At 40.4% G+C, this 17,076-nt stretch overlaps 1 protein-coding gene and 1 long non-coding RNA gene across 5 annotated transcripts in view; one reads left to right on the top strand and one right to left on the bottom strand.

The window, feature by feature from the left end:
• Positions 1–17,076, top strand: part of LOC142031460 (von Willebrand factor D and EGF domain-containing protein-like) — a 188,196-nt gene that overhangs the window by 60,600 nt on the left and 110,520 nt on the right. For all 4 annotated transcript variants that reach the window (XM_075028942.1, XM_075028941.1, XM_075028939.1 and 1 more), the window contains exons 5-9: positions 5–94; positions 1,355–1,490; positions 5,121–5,338; positions 8,175–8,248; positions 15,032–15,302. In XM_075028942.1, the coding sequence (XP_074885043.1) occupies positions 5–94; positions 1,355–1,490; positions 5,121–5,338; positions 8,175–8,248; positions 15,032–15,302 (789 nt within the window). The remainder of the gene's footprint in view (positions 1–4; positions 95–1,354; positions 1,491–5,120; positions 5,339–8,174; positions 8,249–15,031; positions 15,303–17,076) is intronic.
• LOC142031467 (uncharacterized) lies at positions 1,518–8,161 on the bottom strand. The gene is made up of 3 exons (XR_012650526.1): positions 7,476–8,161; positions 4,449–4,515; positions 1,518–2,872 (listed from the first exon to the last, which is right to left on the bottom strand). It is a non-coding gene; the product is annotated as an uncharacterized LOC142031467 (long non-coding RNA).

Below are 17,076 nucleotides of genomic sequence, written 5' to 3'. Positions count from 1 at the left end.
ACAGGTCTTTTGCACTGTCACCGCTTTTACGAGGGACACTCCTGAGCAGCAGTCATTGCCTGAAGAGAGCAAAGGTTTCTATGCTGGGATTAAGGTAATGCCAATGGCCCTGATTTACTGACTTGGCATATCCCTAGAGAATATTTATACATTATCTGACATGCTCCGAAAAGCAAGATACAGAAACATAAGCCCTGATCATCATAACCAGTGCTGCTTTTATGTTCGCTTTGAGAAAATGGCTTTCAGTCTGTTTGTAAAAGGCCCTAAAGCACCCATCAACACCGTGTGCAGGTGTTGACACTAATGCACCATAAAGAATGTGGAAAAAATACATCTTCTAGTAAATATACCCCGAAGTATTCTGGTGGTTATGTATAATGGGAAGACACACCTACAAGGATGCAGAATTTCATCATAACCAAACCAGAACAGAGTAAAGACAAAAATGAATTTTTATGCATCATCTTATGGTCAAGCGCTACAAAAACCAAATTGCTGAAGGTAAACTCACACTGGGTGCAAAAAACAGGTCTAATCCCGCTCAAGGATTAGACTGTCAGTCTGCAGTCCAGGAGATTTTGAGATCTTCGGAGTATCTAAGCTTCATGCCTCCACGAATGGTGTTTGAAAACTCTGGCAGCCCATTCTGTGTGCTGTTTGAGGAACAGTTTTGGGTTTTGTGGACATGTCAGAATTTCCCAGGGAATGGAAATTCCCATTTCTGACTAGCCCTGAGTGCTGTTTCTGCTCTCCCCCCGGGAGAACAGACAGACAGAAATGGCACAACCCGAGCTGTCTCCCCGGCACACGAACCACTGAAGCTGTAATACATTATGTACGGAGAAATCCTTCTTCCTGCCATAGCAGGGAAGAGGAATCGGGCAAAAATTGCACTGCTTTGCACCTGGGGCAGGGTACCAACACAGAGTCCATGACCATGAGGTAATGCCCTACTTCAGGCCATGGTATGTCTCCTAGTGCAATGGAACGGGAGCTCCTTTCAACCAGGGACAGTAAAAATGAATAAATTCTATGGTATCATGCTTAATAAAAACTTGTTTTGAGATTAGGACATGAGAAGCAATTAGGCACTATATATATGACAACTGCAAACATTTTCTTAATTGCCAAGAATGTTGAAGTGTTTTAACAACGATTTCCCCTTATAAAGTTGAAGATCATTATTAGGAAGATTATTATTATTATGAAGATGACTATTACAAAGATTATTATTATTTTACCAGCAATTATATCTTTTCATAATTGATTAAAAACACTCAGAGATTCATAAATATCAGTATTGCCTAATTAAGCTGTCAAAATGGTCTAAAAATTATTTTCTTATTTCTAGTTTTTACCAGAATCACTACAAATTGCAGAGGATGGCAAAGAGCATGTTTTGACCATTCTGAGCACTGTACCCATTGCCTGTCCTGGGCATGATGATTCCTGTAAAATTACTTTGCAGCTAAGTACTGAGGATTTGGGTAAGAGTTTTACAAATCGGCATTGAATCAAAGTGATTACTTTTTCCTGTGTTTATGTTACAATGAATTCTAATAGAAATGATAAGATGTAAATAACAACAATGGGAAGAAACCATAAAATCAACAAAGTAGGCCATATATTTGTTTGCAAAATAAAACAGATGATAATATCACACATATTTTTGAGGGAAAAAAAATCTGACTAGCAATAACCTGAATGGTAGTCCATTGAGATTTATGGGCAAAATAACTATCAGTAGAAGAACTTATTTGAAATTCCAGGAGCATAAAATTCCATTTTAAGTTTTTCTAGCAGTAATGGTCTTAGGTAGAATAATTTCATTAATTATCAATAAGAAGTTCACCTGCAGATTTATTATTCAGTAAATGTGTACTGAAGCCTTTTTTCTTCTTTTTTTTGCTGGCTTACAGGTTTTGTCTAACTTAATATAGAGGAAAAAAACCATTCTCGTGCTTATATATTATTCTCTTTCTAAAGTTTGGTGTTTGTTTTTTTTTTTACTTGAAAACAATGACAAAGTCCCTTAGAAAATTCTTGCCCTTTTAATCAGTAAATGCTTTCCTCAGGTTAATCTGGTGGAATATCATGCCTAACCAAGAGGGGCATATATATATATATTTACTTTCCATTTGCACTAAATAAAAACACCCAATCCTTTTTCTAACAAGGCAGTTATTTCTCTTCCCATAGGTGACTCAATGAAAAAGAAGTATAGAGATAGGATTACAGCAACAGTTTCCCTATCCACAAAAAGCCAGCTCAAAAAAATGTTGGCAAAACCCAGATAGTTCCTGATATTTCTCCCTTTCTAAATCCCTCTCCTTTCTCTCCCCATCATCAGCCAAGTACATAGACAGAAGAAAAAAATAATTCAAATGGTATCATAACACAGTGATCTTAAACTGAACAGCACCTTATGGTTCCAGCAGCTGTGTTGGCTCTCGTACGTGGAGTACTTTGCATTTCTCCATGGCTCAGTGCTGCTCTGTTCTACATACTGCTCTTGGCTTAGAGCCTCTGCTGGTCCATCAGGCAAACATCCACTGAGCTCCTGGGAACAGATTTTCTTAGATATTGAGGTAGCTAAGAGCGCAGGTTGGTGTGTGGTGGGACGTCCCCACGGACACCAAGCAACTTAGACACCCACCGTTTATGAGGATCAAATGCAAATTAGTCACATGAACTGTCAAAGTCATTTTTTTAACTCACATTTTCTTAGACATCGACCAAACCTTTCAGAATCTCACTGACAATGAATGCATGGTCCAGGAGTTCTCAAGTGGAGGAGGCTGAGTTTGACAGATCGGACTGAGGCTGACTCCTTGCCAGGGTCTTCTCCGGTCCCACAACACGTATTTGACTGGAAGAAAGAGGGGAGGAGAGGCTTGCAGAAGCAGCTTTCTTTTCATGCTGTCAGTGGGCTTGATGAGTTGGTGCCCTGAGGTCCCAGGATGGAGGCACAACTCGACCAATTAACTAATCTTTAAAGGAAGTTGTCGCTGAGGTGGAAAATTTCCGTTAGTTTTAATCAACTCATTTCTGCAGCTTAAACTAATAACCAGCTCTAGCTCTTGATTGCTCCATCCTGAGGCTGTTTCCTTGGATGACACTTGGGCTGTTTATGATCAATTGGGATATCTCTATACACTTAAGGTTGAGTATCTGCTGCTGGGTGTTTGCATAACCACATATTTGTTTTGTGCCTTTATTGTCTTTAGGGTCCATTAGTTTATCTGAAAGAACACCGTGGGCTTCTGAAAAACATAGTGTCAGCCACAGTGCTATAAATTGAAAATAAAAACAATTTTAGCTGAGATTCGTTTATACTAAATAAATTAACTGACAAGCTCCTTGTCTGACTGAATCCATATAACAACACTGTTGTGCTAATTATGTAGGGAATAAGTGATAAGAAAGCTAATTACAAGCACAGAAATATCTCTCTAAGTTCAGACAATATCATAATGAATGCCAAGGCACAGCAGAGCCACTGGAGTTCGGCTTCTGTTAAGTTTATCATTACTATTTTGACAAGATGATTTTGTTTGATTTTAAACTTTTGTTCTGGGTTGTGAGCACAGCTCGTGGGGCTGTAATGACAATAACAATTCCTCATGGAAACCTTCAGTTTAATTGAATTAAGAACATTGAAAATGAGCCAGGACTTTTCTATAAGATGTGAGGCAACCTTTAAGGCTTTGATAGGAGAGATAATATGCTATTAATATTTGTAGGTTTTTAGTTCAGTTCCTATAGAACTCTACAGGGTTAATTTAAATTGTATTTTATAAGTCTTTTCCATAAGGAGTAAAACATTGATTGTTTGACCATATTAGAAATACCATCTTAAAACACTTGAGTGCCATCTCCTATAAATTATTAAGCAATTCCACAAATGGGAAAAATGATATGAAAATAAGTGATTTTCATATCAGATTAATCGCATTGCCACCATTTCTAGAACTTTGTTCTTATCAGCTGATAATTAATGTTCTGAGACAGAAGACTAAATACTAGTCACAAACACTGGCGGTCCTGAAATCAGCAGCGAGATTCGGACCGGCTTCAGTAGGGCCATGACTTCATTTTTCACCCACCAAAGGATTTGTGAAGGGTTGGGTGACTTCTTGAGGAGCAGATACACACTATGTAAAATGCAGACCAGGTGGCTCAGAACCAAATGCTGTCATAATTCAGGTTTTGTAAATCAAAAACACATCTATGGAACTAAAAATCCAGGTTTGTCCTTTACCTGAGACCTCAACGTTAAGGGTCAGGACCCAAGAGAAGTGGATGCTACCAGTCTTGCTGCTAGAAGAGGTCCCTTTAGGAAAGATCTGATGTGCAGAGGCAGAGCTGCATAAATGACTTGGGTTGCCATTGCCATATTGATTTTTTCACTATCTATCACTTCCCTACCTATCACAGATACTTACATAGCCAGTACCGCCATAGCTTATTACTTTTCCACATTCTTTTAGTGAATTTATCCTCACAATGCCTCTGTGAAAGACAGAAATAAAAATATCATCATTTTACAGACTGGAAAGTAAAGCACCTTAACCTAGCTAAGCCAAAAATACAAAGGCAAATCTGCTGCTTCTGCCTTCTTGTCGTGGATCCAAACTTCACTAAAAACTGACTCGAGAACCCTCCCTTTCCAAATCAAAAATTCTGTTTATTTTAAATTGAATAACTCCCAGCAGATACTTCCTTGTAATAAAGCTAGGGAAAGATAAATGTTTTCCAGAAACACAGACTCATCTCTTTCTTTGTCACGAGAACTACTCGTCTTCATTCCCTGGGCATGGACCCATAAAGATAAGACTGTCATTCCAGAAATATTAGCACCTGTGGAAAGAGAAGCACCACTGAGTTTTAGTAAACTGTCTACTGCAGGGGGAGGAAAAAAAAATTAAATAAAAAGGCACAGTGAGATGTGCAGAGGGATGCCAGATTGAGTCAGTCACAACTGTCTTCACGCAAACCCCATCTGGTTTCAAGGTACGTGTGTCCTGGAATGTGAACCGTTTGTGTTGGATGCTAAACAGGGTACGCGCAACTGTTTGGATAACTCTTGTCAGACTTGGTGTTCATGTTCATTTTAGATAGCCAATTACTGGGACCCCCGAACGTCGCCCTTTCGGCATGCCAGGTGGATCTGCTGCAGGTGCCCTGCTCGGAAAGCAGCTGTGCAGCTGTGGTGCTGCGAGTGACAGCCGTGACGGACTTTGCTCAGGATGGGACCCGTGTCAGCCGCATCAGAGCTGAACTGGTCGGATGGAGGGATTTGCTTTGGAGGGCTTACACACCCAAGGATGTGAAGGTTGGGTCCTAAAATCATTTGGAAAAGGTGTCCAATTTAAGTGGGAGGTTTAGTATCGAAGAAAAGGAGACGCTGATAAACCTTAACTGTATGAACACTTGGGGACCGCTGTCAGCAGAGTAAATCAAAACAATCTCTTTATACACCAAGAAAATTAACATGTAAAGCTTCGTGCTTTAGGTTTGATTATTAGTCAGCACATCGGTAAGGCCAACAGCTGGGTTATAGATGTAACCAGGCGTGCTTGCATCTGCTGGAGAAGGACAGCGGGAAAACCCAGGTTAGGGAATTAGCACCTTTTTGAGAAGGAGGGAGAGGGAAAATCGAGGGTTTGGAGAACAGTTTCTGAAAAAGCAGGGGAAAGGCAGTGCCGTGGTAATGAGGAAGGAGAACCGGGACTCAGCAGAGCCATGTTCAACTCGTGACGGTGCCAGGAATCGCCAGGACGCCTCCAACAGCACACGTGGCTGCTCTGCCTCTTCATTTATCCCTCTACAGAATGTCCAAAATAAAAATAATAAGAAGCAATCAGGGAGGCAAGCCACACTTTCCCTGCGGAGAGCCTGGCCAAAGGAGCGTGGCAAGCAGGGACCGGCCCGTTGTCTGTGAAGTTGTTTCAGGGCCTCGGCTGGAGGTTTGAGAGCCATAATCCCACTGCCCGAGAGAATAAATCAGAGCACAGATTTGACTCAGCTAAATTTCTCAGAGCAGTAGCACATCCAAGCTGGTATATTTTAAGTAACCAAAAACAAACCCCCTATGAAACCTATAATTTTTGTGCCCTAATTTTTGTGGATTTGCTCATGAGAGGATGAGATTAAACTGCACCAAAAGAATTTTTGTTTTCAAAGGTAAAATGCCTAGCATGGGACTATATCCTTTCCTCTCCAGCATAGGTTCTTTTTAAACCTTTTAAGATTCTGAAATCAGAAATTGCAGCTAATTCAGTCTAGTACACTCACATACCCATATTTTTTCTTGAAGTTACAAATGCTTTCATTAAAATATGAAAATGTAGCAAGTGTGAAATTGAATTAATAATTTTTAATAATAAATTCCATCTATCTCAGTAAAAACTTGATCTATGGAAACATAACAGACATTACCTTCCCTCCCCCCCATTTCCCTGCTGCTGCTTTGCAGTTAATTAGAGGCCTTAATGTACCACAGTTCCTGCAACATATCAAGGAAAAATCCATATATTAAAATCCACATAATCTTTAGTCCTTCAGACTTGTTCAAATATTTTTGATTTATCTGAAAATTGAACAGAAATGGTGGGCAGAACATCCTGACACATTCAGACACCTGATAAGGCGGATTTCTTCAGCAAACTGATACTGCCTGCAACTAGGACTTGCATCTTCTGCTGGTATCATGCAAGAAAAGAGCAGAGGAGAAAGGGCCACGTGGCTTTTTCTGTGCAAAGGTTTTACGTAGGAAGGTTGCGGCCATGGAGAAAATGGGAAAATTCTGAGACACTACTTTGTATCACACCGTAGATACAAATGATACGATTGAGCTCAGATCAAAATGCTGTTCAAAGAGGTGTTCAGTTTTTCAGCCCTCAATACCATCACTCTGATAGTTTGGTATACCAGACACCAGCGGGTGCCTAAGCAGTCTCCGTGTGATGGTTCAGGGGCATTTTGAAATACAGATGACATCCTGCTGCAGGTGAGGAATTTTGTCAGGAAGTGTGGTTCTATCTTCCCTCCTTATTCATTTATTTAATTTCACCACTGTTCCAAAAAGCTAAGTTCTGCTTTGTCACCAAAAGACTGTACAAGGCTATAGCAGCCATTCTTCTTCCCCGCTCCGTGGATTATGGTAGAACTAACTGAATTGCACCTCTGGACTTCTCATGGGCAAAGAGCGAGCAAAGAATTAACAGCCCTGGCCCAGAAATCAGCCTGGCAGGCTGGATACGGGAAAACCATAACACTTCATCACTCCCTCCAGCATGACTGGGAGCTCTTCATTTTGAAAATCACTACACAACCCAGTCTCGCATTTCTGAGAACTGGATAGCAGAGTATTCAGCCATGAAAAACCCACCACCTTGAGCAGCTGTGGTACTGCAGGCCCAGCACTGCCTGAGATTCAGGTATTGCAACTTCAAAGAGAGCTGTCCTACCTCTGGTTTTTGCAGGTATCTCTGCTCCTTGCAGGGTGGCAGGACTCTCAGGACTCGCCTGGGACCCAGCTTGTGCCCAGGTAACCAAGAGCTGATGCGGCTGAAGATCTATTTTGCTATAGTAGATCCTTTCCTCTTTTATTCATGTGCCCAAAACAGACAGCTCCAGCAGCCTAATTTGGGGCCTCGTCACCAGTACCCGATCAATAACCTGGACATCAAATATACAAATCAGCCATTCAGATGCTGTATCAGGAAATCTAAGGTCAAATTAGGGGACAGGCAGTGACTACTACTAAAATATGCTAACACTACTTAATTACAGCATACATTATACCATACTCCAGGCATTAAAATCAGTACAATTTAATAAGCACTCTACTTTCCTGATAATTTTAATGAATGATCTACTTCTTAGCAAAAAAGTTTAAAAAAAAAAGCTTCGCTTTTTACCAGATAAAGAAAGACAGTGCATTACATCAGGTGGAATAGGAGCACTTTGAACTCCCTTATTGCATGTGATTAAACTCCGTTGTTTGAAAGCAAAGCCTATTTTGTACCCATTCGCAATCATGTTTTAGAAGTCAGATTTTAGTTTGTACTTGACACATGAATCCTGCCCCTAATGTTTTGTGAGGAACAGTAATGAAGAAAAACTGCTGTGTAGACTGTATTCATTACACATTTCATTTTAACTAGGTCACAGTTCGAGACCTCCCAACAGGGAACTGCTACTCTTTCACTGATCCACACATTATCACATTTGATGGATGGTGAGTATTCTACTTTGAAATAATTTTGCTCAATTACTGCAGTTTTCAGTTTCTGGATGTAGCATGCATTTGGTTTTACATTAGAATATCAAAAGAGCATTTTACTAGTTTGCTTATAGTGATTAAAGTAGTGCTTCAATAACATACATGGTTTCCTTCCAGCTGTTTAGACTCCTTTTAACAAAAGGACCAGAAATGGATTAAGCTTGAAGCAGCAGTGGTTTTGAGTCTGAATAATTTTTACAAGACGAGGGTCAGATTCCAAAATGTTCTTCAAACAGACCTGTCATGAATGACTCTGAGAGGGATTCTTCACCGTGTGCCATCGTGTTAGTGACACCCCAGTTCCACACACGTGAGCCATTACATCCCTGTAGCAGCGCAGCACACAGGGACAGCCTGCTCCTCCCCAGCAGTTTAGTAACACCTGACGCAAAGTCACTCAGCCCAAGGATGCTCTTGCATTCTTCTACTTCCACAGCTGGTTTATGCACAGCTGCTTCTCTGCATGGATTTGACAGTCAAAACCAAAAACCCATAAAGATGGCCATACTGTCTCAGAGAAAAGAACTCCAGAAATGATAATATCCGGGAAATCTCAGGGAAAGAGTGCAAAAATGAAGTTGTAAGTCCTCCTGTACTGTCCAGATGTCCTCCTATATTAACCAGGAATAGGTTGCTTAAAGACTTACTGAGCCAAAGGTGGTATATTTGTGTTTGACAGCCTGTACTGCTCAGAACTTTTCTTCAGTTAACTTCCCTAATCGTTCATGAATCTATTTACCCCAGCTATTTAACACAACAGGAAGATTTTAAAGTTTGCATCTAGCACGTTTGATCCAAAGTTGCTAATATTTCAGATCACATTCCAGGTTCATCATTCTGCCGTTAACCTCCTAATGGCACAGATAATGACTTCAGGCGCACAGCGCCCACAGGGGCTCGGCAGGCATGATATTCTAATTTTGATATCCGAATGTCCCAATTTCCGTCCAGCATGCTTTGGAGGTAGCATGTGAAATGACGTCAAAGCTGGAGAAATCTGTCAATGAAATGTGAGAAAGGCAGTGACTCTATTAAAGGTTATATGTCTGCCTCAGATAAAGATTTCACCTAAACTGGGTAGTGTCAGCTAGGAGATTAGTTCTGCACATCGAGGGCTTTCCTGTTTCCCTCCTGCTTTGCTGAATACCATTTTTAATGAGGTCGGGCATTTGTTTCATGCAAGTGTGGTTGCTCAATATGTAGAAGCTGCAGAAGAGCTACAAGAGGTGCAAAGACATTCCCATGCCTTATGTATCTGCAATTATTTCAACTCTGGGATATTAAATTAGATTATAATATTATTTCAACACTCTCTAAACATTTATATTCTAAAATATTCCCTTCTGATTTAGGGCTAAGAATGGACAATGATCTGCCAGGTTGTTGTGTTTAGAAAGTCATAAATCACTGAAAAGTGCCTCTTGAAACAAGGGAACGCTCTCAGACATGTAGCACATTTTTACATTGCTTCCATGGGAAAAAAGGTCTAAAATTAAACAAAGCAATTTTATTTGAATAACTTATTATGCAACTCTGTTATTGATAGCACACATAAATGATTCTAAGCAATTTAGAATTCTATTTGAGGACAGGGAGTTTGGAAAAGCCCATCCTTCTGTGGCATTCTGCCTCAGAGTCACACAGCCTTGAAATGGAAAAATCCCAGGATTAGCTTGGCCCCTTGGTAACTGCACGTTTCTTCCTTGTGGATGGACATTCATTACTGCTCTGTCCAGTGTAGCTTTAAATGAGCCAAGCTGATGGGGCTTCTGCCATCTCAATAACTAGGTTATTTCACGAAGATATATCACTTCTTGATATTCAGCCAAGTTTCTTACCCATCATTTCACAGTCCCATTACTCCTACTTATATTCCCATTTATTATTGTAAATAATTTCTCTTTCAATTATTGTAATGATTATGCCACCCTATTACACATCAGTTAAGCAACTTCTCAGTCTGCCTATCCAAAAAAATGTTAACACATTAGCAAATTGTTTTAAAGCTCTGTATTTAAGGGGTGGGGAATGCAATTCCTGCTTCTGTCCTGATACAAACCTATAACCTAAAGATAAAGGCTGACACAGAGGGATGGAACTGAAGCATTCCCCGTTGGTCATGAAAGGCTACGTGGTGGGAAATCGTGTTTGAAATGAGATGTGCGTTTGGTATTGTGAATGGCAGAATTGTACAAAAGCCTTGTGGGCTCAAGTAAGAAACCATATGATTGTCCCTCAGTAATAAAAAACTGTCAGAAAGAGACCAATCTGCAGATTGCAAACAGCAAAGCAAGAGAAGAGAAAAAGCTAAGAGCAGTTTCTCCTAGGGACTATGAAGCAATAGGCTGAGAGGATGAGTGGAGCATCAGCTCTTGGAGCTACATCTACTATAAGCGATCTGTAGGCACAGGCTCAGGTGAGAACATTACACAGGAAAGAAAAGAAACATCCAAAATTAGTCAAAGAGAACTGAAGGAAATAGCAGCCTTTACCCACCTCTTTATGGCTACAAAGACAGCAGCAACCAAAGCTTAATAAACTATCATCAAAACTGTTTCTGAGATCAAAAGCAGAGTATCCCTCAAACCGTATAACCCAAGCAAAACCATTTGTTCCACCACAAAGCCCGCGGGTCAGCTTACGAGGAGGCAGCAGACTCTAAGATCAAACTGCTGTAGGCAGAGCTGCTGTGGATGGGTGGCGATCAGATCAGTTGTCTCTCTTTCCACCCGCTCGAGTCGTGGGGATGGCTCACTGAAGGACTGTCACATGAAAAGCAAGGGAAAGGCTGAAGATGGGGAACATTGCCAACAGCAAAACGGTAGGAGTGTTTTCTACGCAAACAGGCATGCACATAAACATAAACATACTCCTGCCTTCCACAGAGTTGCTTACCTTCTTTGACTTTCCCATTAGCAGCGGTGAAGAGGGAGGAAAAATACACAATGGGGAAAAGCAAGGATGAAAACAAACATGAAAATAGAAAACTGCAACCTTTTGTGGTTTCTAAAACTTAAATGAAAAGCATTAAAAATTTAAAATTTAATTTAAAAATATTTATTTGAATAATTTCTTTAGCAGATTTGTTGAAAAATGGCATGAAAATCAAAAGACTGAAAGGGGTTTTTTTGGTAGTAAAATTTTCCTACTGAAGTGGTCACTTCCAATGTATAGGTTGTTTCGTGAGGTTTCACAATAATACTTCATTTTGTAACTTCTATAGTGATGTTTTCAATGGTTTTTAACCTGAGATACTGAGCTCACATTACATCTGAGGTAGTTAGCTATTCATTAGGTAACTGAAATACCTAACTCCCACTTCTAATGATAACAACACCCTTTGGTCTGCCTCCTGCTAATATATTTCTGTAGAAATATTTATCTTGTAATCTTTTCATTCTTTTGACCAAAGGAAGTGACTGAAAACCAAAGGAGAATGTGTCATATTTTACAGTGTAAGCACAACCAATTTGTGTATATTGGAGCATAGATGTGAAATGGCGTTAATTATACTAGCTAAAATCCAGAGAGAGCACTTCCTTTTATAGCAAAGTACCTTCTAAATTAAACAAATGTGAAAGCCTGGTAAAGCAAAAGTATAGGCCTCATTACTAGTTATGGCACATTATAAATATAAAAGCTTTTCATGCCATAAATTGTAGATTCTTAAATATGAAGTACTAGCTTAAAACTAAATATGCAGAAAATCCCTTTAAGGCAAAATATAAAAAGGGAAATATTTCTTCAATGGTGAACTATATTTATCATTCATGTTATTTTGCATTTTACCTTAAAAAAAGGAAGAAGATTTTTCAGATTTCTCAAACATTTATGCTAATCCATCCATCAATATCATCACAGGGGCAATGGGGCCGTTTCCTGCACAATAGCAAAACCCCTCAGCTTGCACAGCTTCACGCTTCTGGTTGGCTTTAATGGCATTCATCATAGTAGCCCACAACCAAGTCCTGGGCATGAGTAGCCCTGCCAGAAATGCTGTTCTTTTTGATAGTCTGTAGAAGTTTATACGACCCCAAGCATCCAGGGACTGCTGAACATAACCCAACAGCTTCGCTCCCCAAGAACAACATGACCAGTCTGAAACCAGAGGACACCCTCCAGCATCACCCAGCACTTCCTAGGGTCACAACCAGCATAAAATAGTTCTTATTAGCAAGGAAAGAGGGAGCCTGGAGGGACGTTTCAACAAATCAAATAATTTGGTGGCAGAACTGTGGGGGAAAATCTTTAGGAGCAGTCACAGTAATAACTGAATTAATAAAAACATGAAGTGTAGCTTGGTGAATAGTAAGTGCATTGTGTTAGTTAATCTAATGCTACTAGTAGTAATTGTTTACATGTATTTATATTCCCTTCTGTCCCTCTCTTACAATAAACCAACAGAAATTATTCCTATAGAATCTCACTGTCATAACCAAAGACATAAGACAAAGACATTTCATAATTCTTGGTTTAAGAGCACAACTTGAGCCATGACTTCATGCTGGGACAAGAACTTGCTGGACCCCTTGAAAAACATCCCAAACACAGAGATGCAGAGGGAGGGAACCGCTTTCCACCCAGTACATCTATTGCTACAGACTATTAGGGAAGCAGGAGGGGGAAGCGCACTGTGGAGGGCAATTTAGACACAAGCAGTGTCGCCTGGTTCACAAAGAACACCCAGAGCTCCCTCATGCAAGAGCTCCAGCAACTCTACTTCATGCTTTTAGTGTCACAAGCAATTTCTCAAATGTTGTCCAAAGAATCATTATCACAATTACAGTTGTATAAACATCATAAAAGTTTACCTGACTACGTGCAATTATCCATTCAAGTAATTCAAAGGCAGCCGAAAGCTTCAATTTAGACACATTGCAGATTTGTTATGTGCTATGCAAGCTATGCCCTCACTTAATTGAAGGACTCTAAGTGACATCCAGAACAGTTGGATTGGGTCCACTGTCAATGCTTATTAAGCAGTAAATAGTTCCCGCACTGTAACTGCAGTGATATTTATATGTATATGCTAATACAGTCTTATTTACCAGATCCAGCTGATTAGTGTGGGTACAGCCATTCTGACGCATTATTTTCCATCAACCTCTCTAAACACCTTTCCTTCTAAGCTCCCCCTGTTGAAGGAAACTGTGGAAGGTGATTCTCATAAAATATCCTGTCTCCTCTGTCTCAGCTGTGAAGATGTCTAAATGGAGCTAGTACTTGATGTTAAAAGAGATTATCTATTTTTTATGTTGTCCTTAGTTCTAATCAATCTTAGCAACAGCATCTGCGCAGTGTACTTAGGATTTATGTACCTGATTAGAAAATAAGATGAGACAGAACCATTCAAAATCTTATCGTTTCATGGCCAACTTCACTAAGTTTTTCAAGATGAAAGATAAAGTCAGATGTGTTTTCTAGCAGAGAAAAAAAAGCAGTTGGAGTCTAAATTCTTACTGTGTTTTAAACTACGTAGTTTTCTATGGCTTTTATTCTGAAGAGAAATAAAATGCAGATACATACATGCTAAAAAATCTCAGTTCTTGAGCCATTTGTTCCTCTGTATAGGAAACATTAAAAGACTGGAAAAATATTGATGTTTGTATGACAGTGCTTAAAAATAATCCTGCTATTTAGTTGAGGAATTTTATACATTCCTTTTTACATTTTCTTCTTTTATTGTAGAAAAGAATAATGCTTATTATTATAAGCTTATAGCTTCGTTTCCATGTTACTTAATTTCATAAAAACCGTGTTTAAAACTAAATGCAGTATGCAGTGCCTTAAAAGGAAGTAGAATAACCCATCATTTTTAAAGATGGCAGCTGTTGGCTTGTGAGGAGAAAACTCCAGCAACATATATAAAGTATACAGCTACTGCTTGCTTTACTTTTATTCACCACATTAGAATAAAGCAGAGTAAGAATAAGGTAGGCTTATGGAGTGAGAAAAGAAAGACCAAGCAGAAGAGGATCTTCTCGCAGGTTCTTGTTGTGGAAACCCAGGGGGCTGCAGGCAGGAGGGGTTTTACCTGGCTCGGGCACAGGGGAAACCCTTGCAAAGTTATTAAAATTATTCTGCTCATGGCCTCACTCGGGTGGAGCAAAGACTTTCTGTACAGGGAAGAATGAAAGTCCCGAATTGTTCAGCACACTGCACTGTGCTGATTGTCAATCCATTTAGAGCAAAAGTTGTGCTTACAGGGAAGTTGGAGGCGGGGGGGAACCAAGTTCATTTTAACAGGTTTTTCAGTAGAATCCCAGTTTTTCATACAAAGTATTCACCTAGCCGCAGTCAGTCTTGTAAAAGTTAGTGATTAGTCACAGAAGAGGTTATTTGAGCACTGATTTTGCTTTGAAGAATACCATGCTGTAAAGCATCCAGTTAGAACCAAAACATATTTATTAAGGCCTGGAGGCAGGGACTTTTTCCTATTTGCTTTTTATCAAATGTTTATCCTTTTTATCCATGCCCGTTGCCATGGTAGCAGCTGGGAGACAGCTATCCGCTTTTTACATGAATTCTTAGGCACTTCCAGCTAATAACTGCGACGGCGTTCCCTTGCTTACAGCGCAGGAGAAACGCTTCCCCACGTGTTGATTTTCCCTCGTCCAAGGCCAGCCGCCACACTGGTCTAACTAAAGAGTGCTGTTGTATGAGTACCAACAAATGGCTGTCACGGGTGGATGCTCTGGGGTCTCTAAATCCTCTTCTTTTTTGTTTGTTGCTGTTTAGGCGCTACGATAACTATAAAATCGGCACCTTCCTTTTGTGCCAGAGCATGTCGCGGGCATTTGAAGTGCACGTTCGGCAGTGGGATTGCGGAGGCCACCGCTCTGCCACCGCCTGCAACTGCGGCGTAGCCGCGCGAGAAGGGGGTGACACCGTGGTGCTGGACACCTGCAATGGCCATTTTCGGGAGAGCAGACCCCAGCTAGCCATCAAAAGCACCGAGGCATCGCCACGTGTCAAAATCCTAAAGTCCTACGGAGGGAGAAAAATAACAGTACGTGGATATTTGAGTACTCTCGTTGTTCTTCTTTAAAAGTGTGAGTTTAATATTTCTGAATTATTAATGAAGTTGCTGCAAAAACTTCTATCTGAAGCCATAAGAGCGCCTGGAGCAAAATGTACCAAAAAACGAGATGCAGGGAAGAAGCTGGTTAAAGCATTAGTTTAACAAACTGTAAAACAAAACAAAACAAATATCTCTGGAAATTTCTCAGAGACATAGCAGAGTGCCAATGTTGTTACTTACTCTCTGCAGTATGGCAATCCGCTCTCTGTTTGTTTATGCTAGGCACTACCCAACCACATCACATAAAGTAAATTTCTTTGCAGAGCTTATGGTATAAATATTCAAGGAAAGATCACAGGTAGCAGAATAATGCACTTTTAGAGTGGAACAGTAAGGCAATATTAGTCAGATCCAGATAGCCCCCAAAAGCCATGAAAATGGGCTGCAAATGTGCAACATTTGGTATAATTTAAAGCATTTGCCTAAAAAATATATGGCCACAACATACTTTGCATGAATATCACTTATCCACACTAATCCAGTGAAATCACTGGAAGAATAAGAGCAGGCTGCAAGAGGGGCTTTGGTGAGGAGAAGAGCCACAAATTACGGCCAAGAAGATAATTTTATCCTAGAGTTGTAGCATCAAGATTTATTGCCAGAAAATGTTCTGGGTGAAGGCAGGTCCACAACAGAGCCAGAATGATGCAGGGAGTGCCTGTGCTTGGCTCTCCTTGTGACCTGGCTTGGAATAGATCTTAGTAAGGTAGTAATTGGAAGTCTGTTAATTATAGCATTGAGAAAAAAGCAGAAAGCAAGCTGTCATTTCATTTTGCAACTGAATGCAATATAATTACTTTTTTATTACTAGTATAATCTTAGCAAGGAATCCCTATTCTCATTTACATCTCATGTAAGTCTCAGTGAAACAAACCAGGACACCGCCGGGACACGAATATGAATCCTGCCCTGATCTGAATGGGAAACTGTAGGAACTGTGCAGCAATGAACACGATCCCTGATCACGCCGCTGTGCACTGTACATCCCAATTTGCTCGGCAGTTGCCCATCACCAACCTCGCGCAGCGTAAGAGCTGGCTCCCCCACGGCTCCCGCGCCGTTCAAGGCTGATGCTTTGAATGGGGTTAAGTCACTCTCTTTTCTGTGCAAGCTTCCAGCAGGCAGTCACTATATATCTCTGCAGACTGCGGTCTCAAAAAAGCTTCTTCAAAGCCTAAACCAGTGGTGTTAAATCCAGGTGGGTTACAGAAAACCTGGGCAGTTGTTAAGTCCTTAGTGGCAGGTGGGATGCCTTGCTCGGGGCAACAGGAGGAGAAAGGGTTACAGCCCTCTGAATTCCTGAAATGAATCCACACCTGGAAATATTAATCCAGACAGCATAGAAGACTGAAGCAGCTCATGCAGTCCTGACTGCAAGGATTCTATATGCAGCCTTGTAGGAAATGCTCCTCCCTGTAGTAAGGCATATAATTAGAAGGCACATGTTTATCTGAAGAAGGAAATCAAATCCTACCCAGCACTTTGTCAACTGCAGTTTTCCTGCTCTACCTATTAAACCACTAAGAAAAAATTAACTCGTCAGGCCACTTGAGCTTTATGTTGGGGAATCTTTTTATTTTTTTAAACTTACCTTGGGAAGCAAAACATACAGCCAAGGTGGAGGTACAGCCAAGACCTTCTGATGTATTCAAAGAATTGGGTTTATATGATGACTTCCATTATTCACCAAGGCCAATAATTT

The sequence above is a fragment of the Buteo buteo genome, chromosome 5 (assembly GCF_964188355.1).
Source record: "Buteo buteo chromosome 5, bButBut1.hap1.1, whole genome shotgun sequence".
Taxonomy (NCBI): domain Eukaryota; kingdom Metazoa; phylum Chordata; class Aves; order Accipitriformes; family Accipitridae; genus Buteo; species Buteo buteo.
This window is presented reverse-complemented; position numbering and strand designations above follow the sequence as displayed.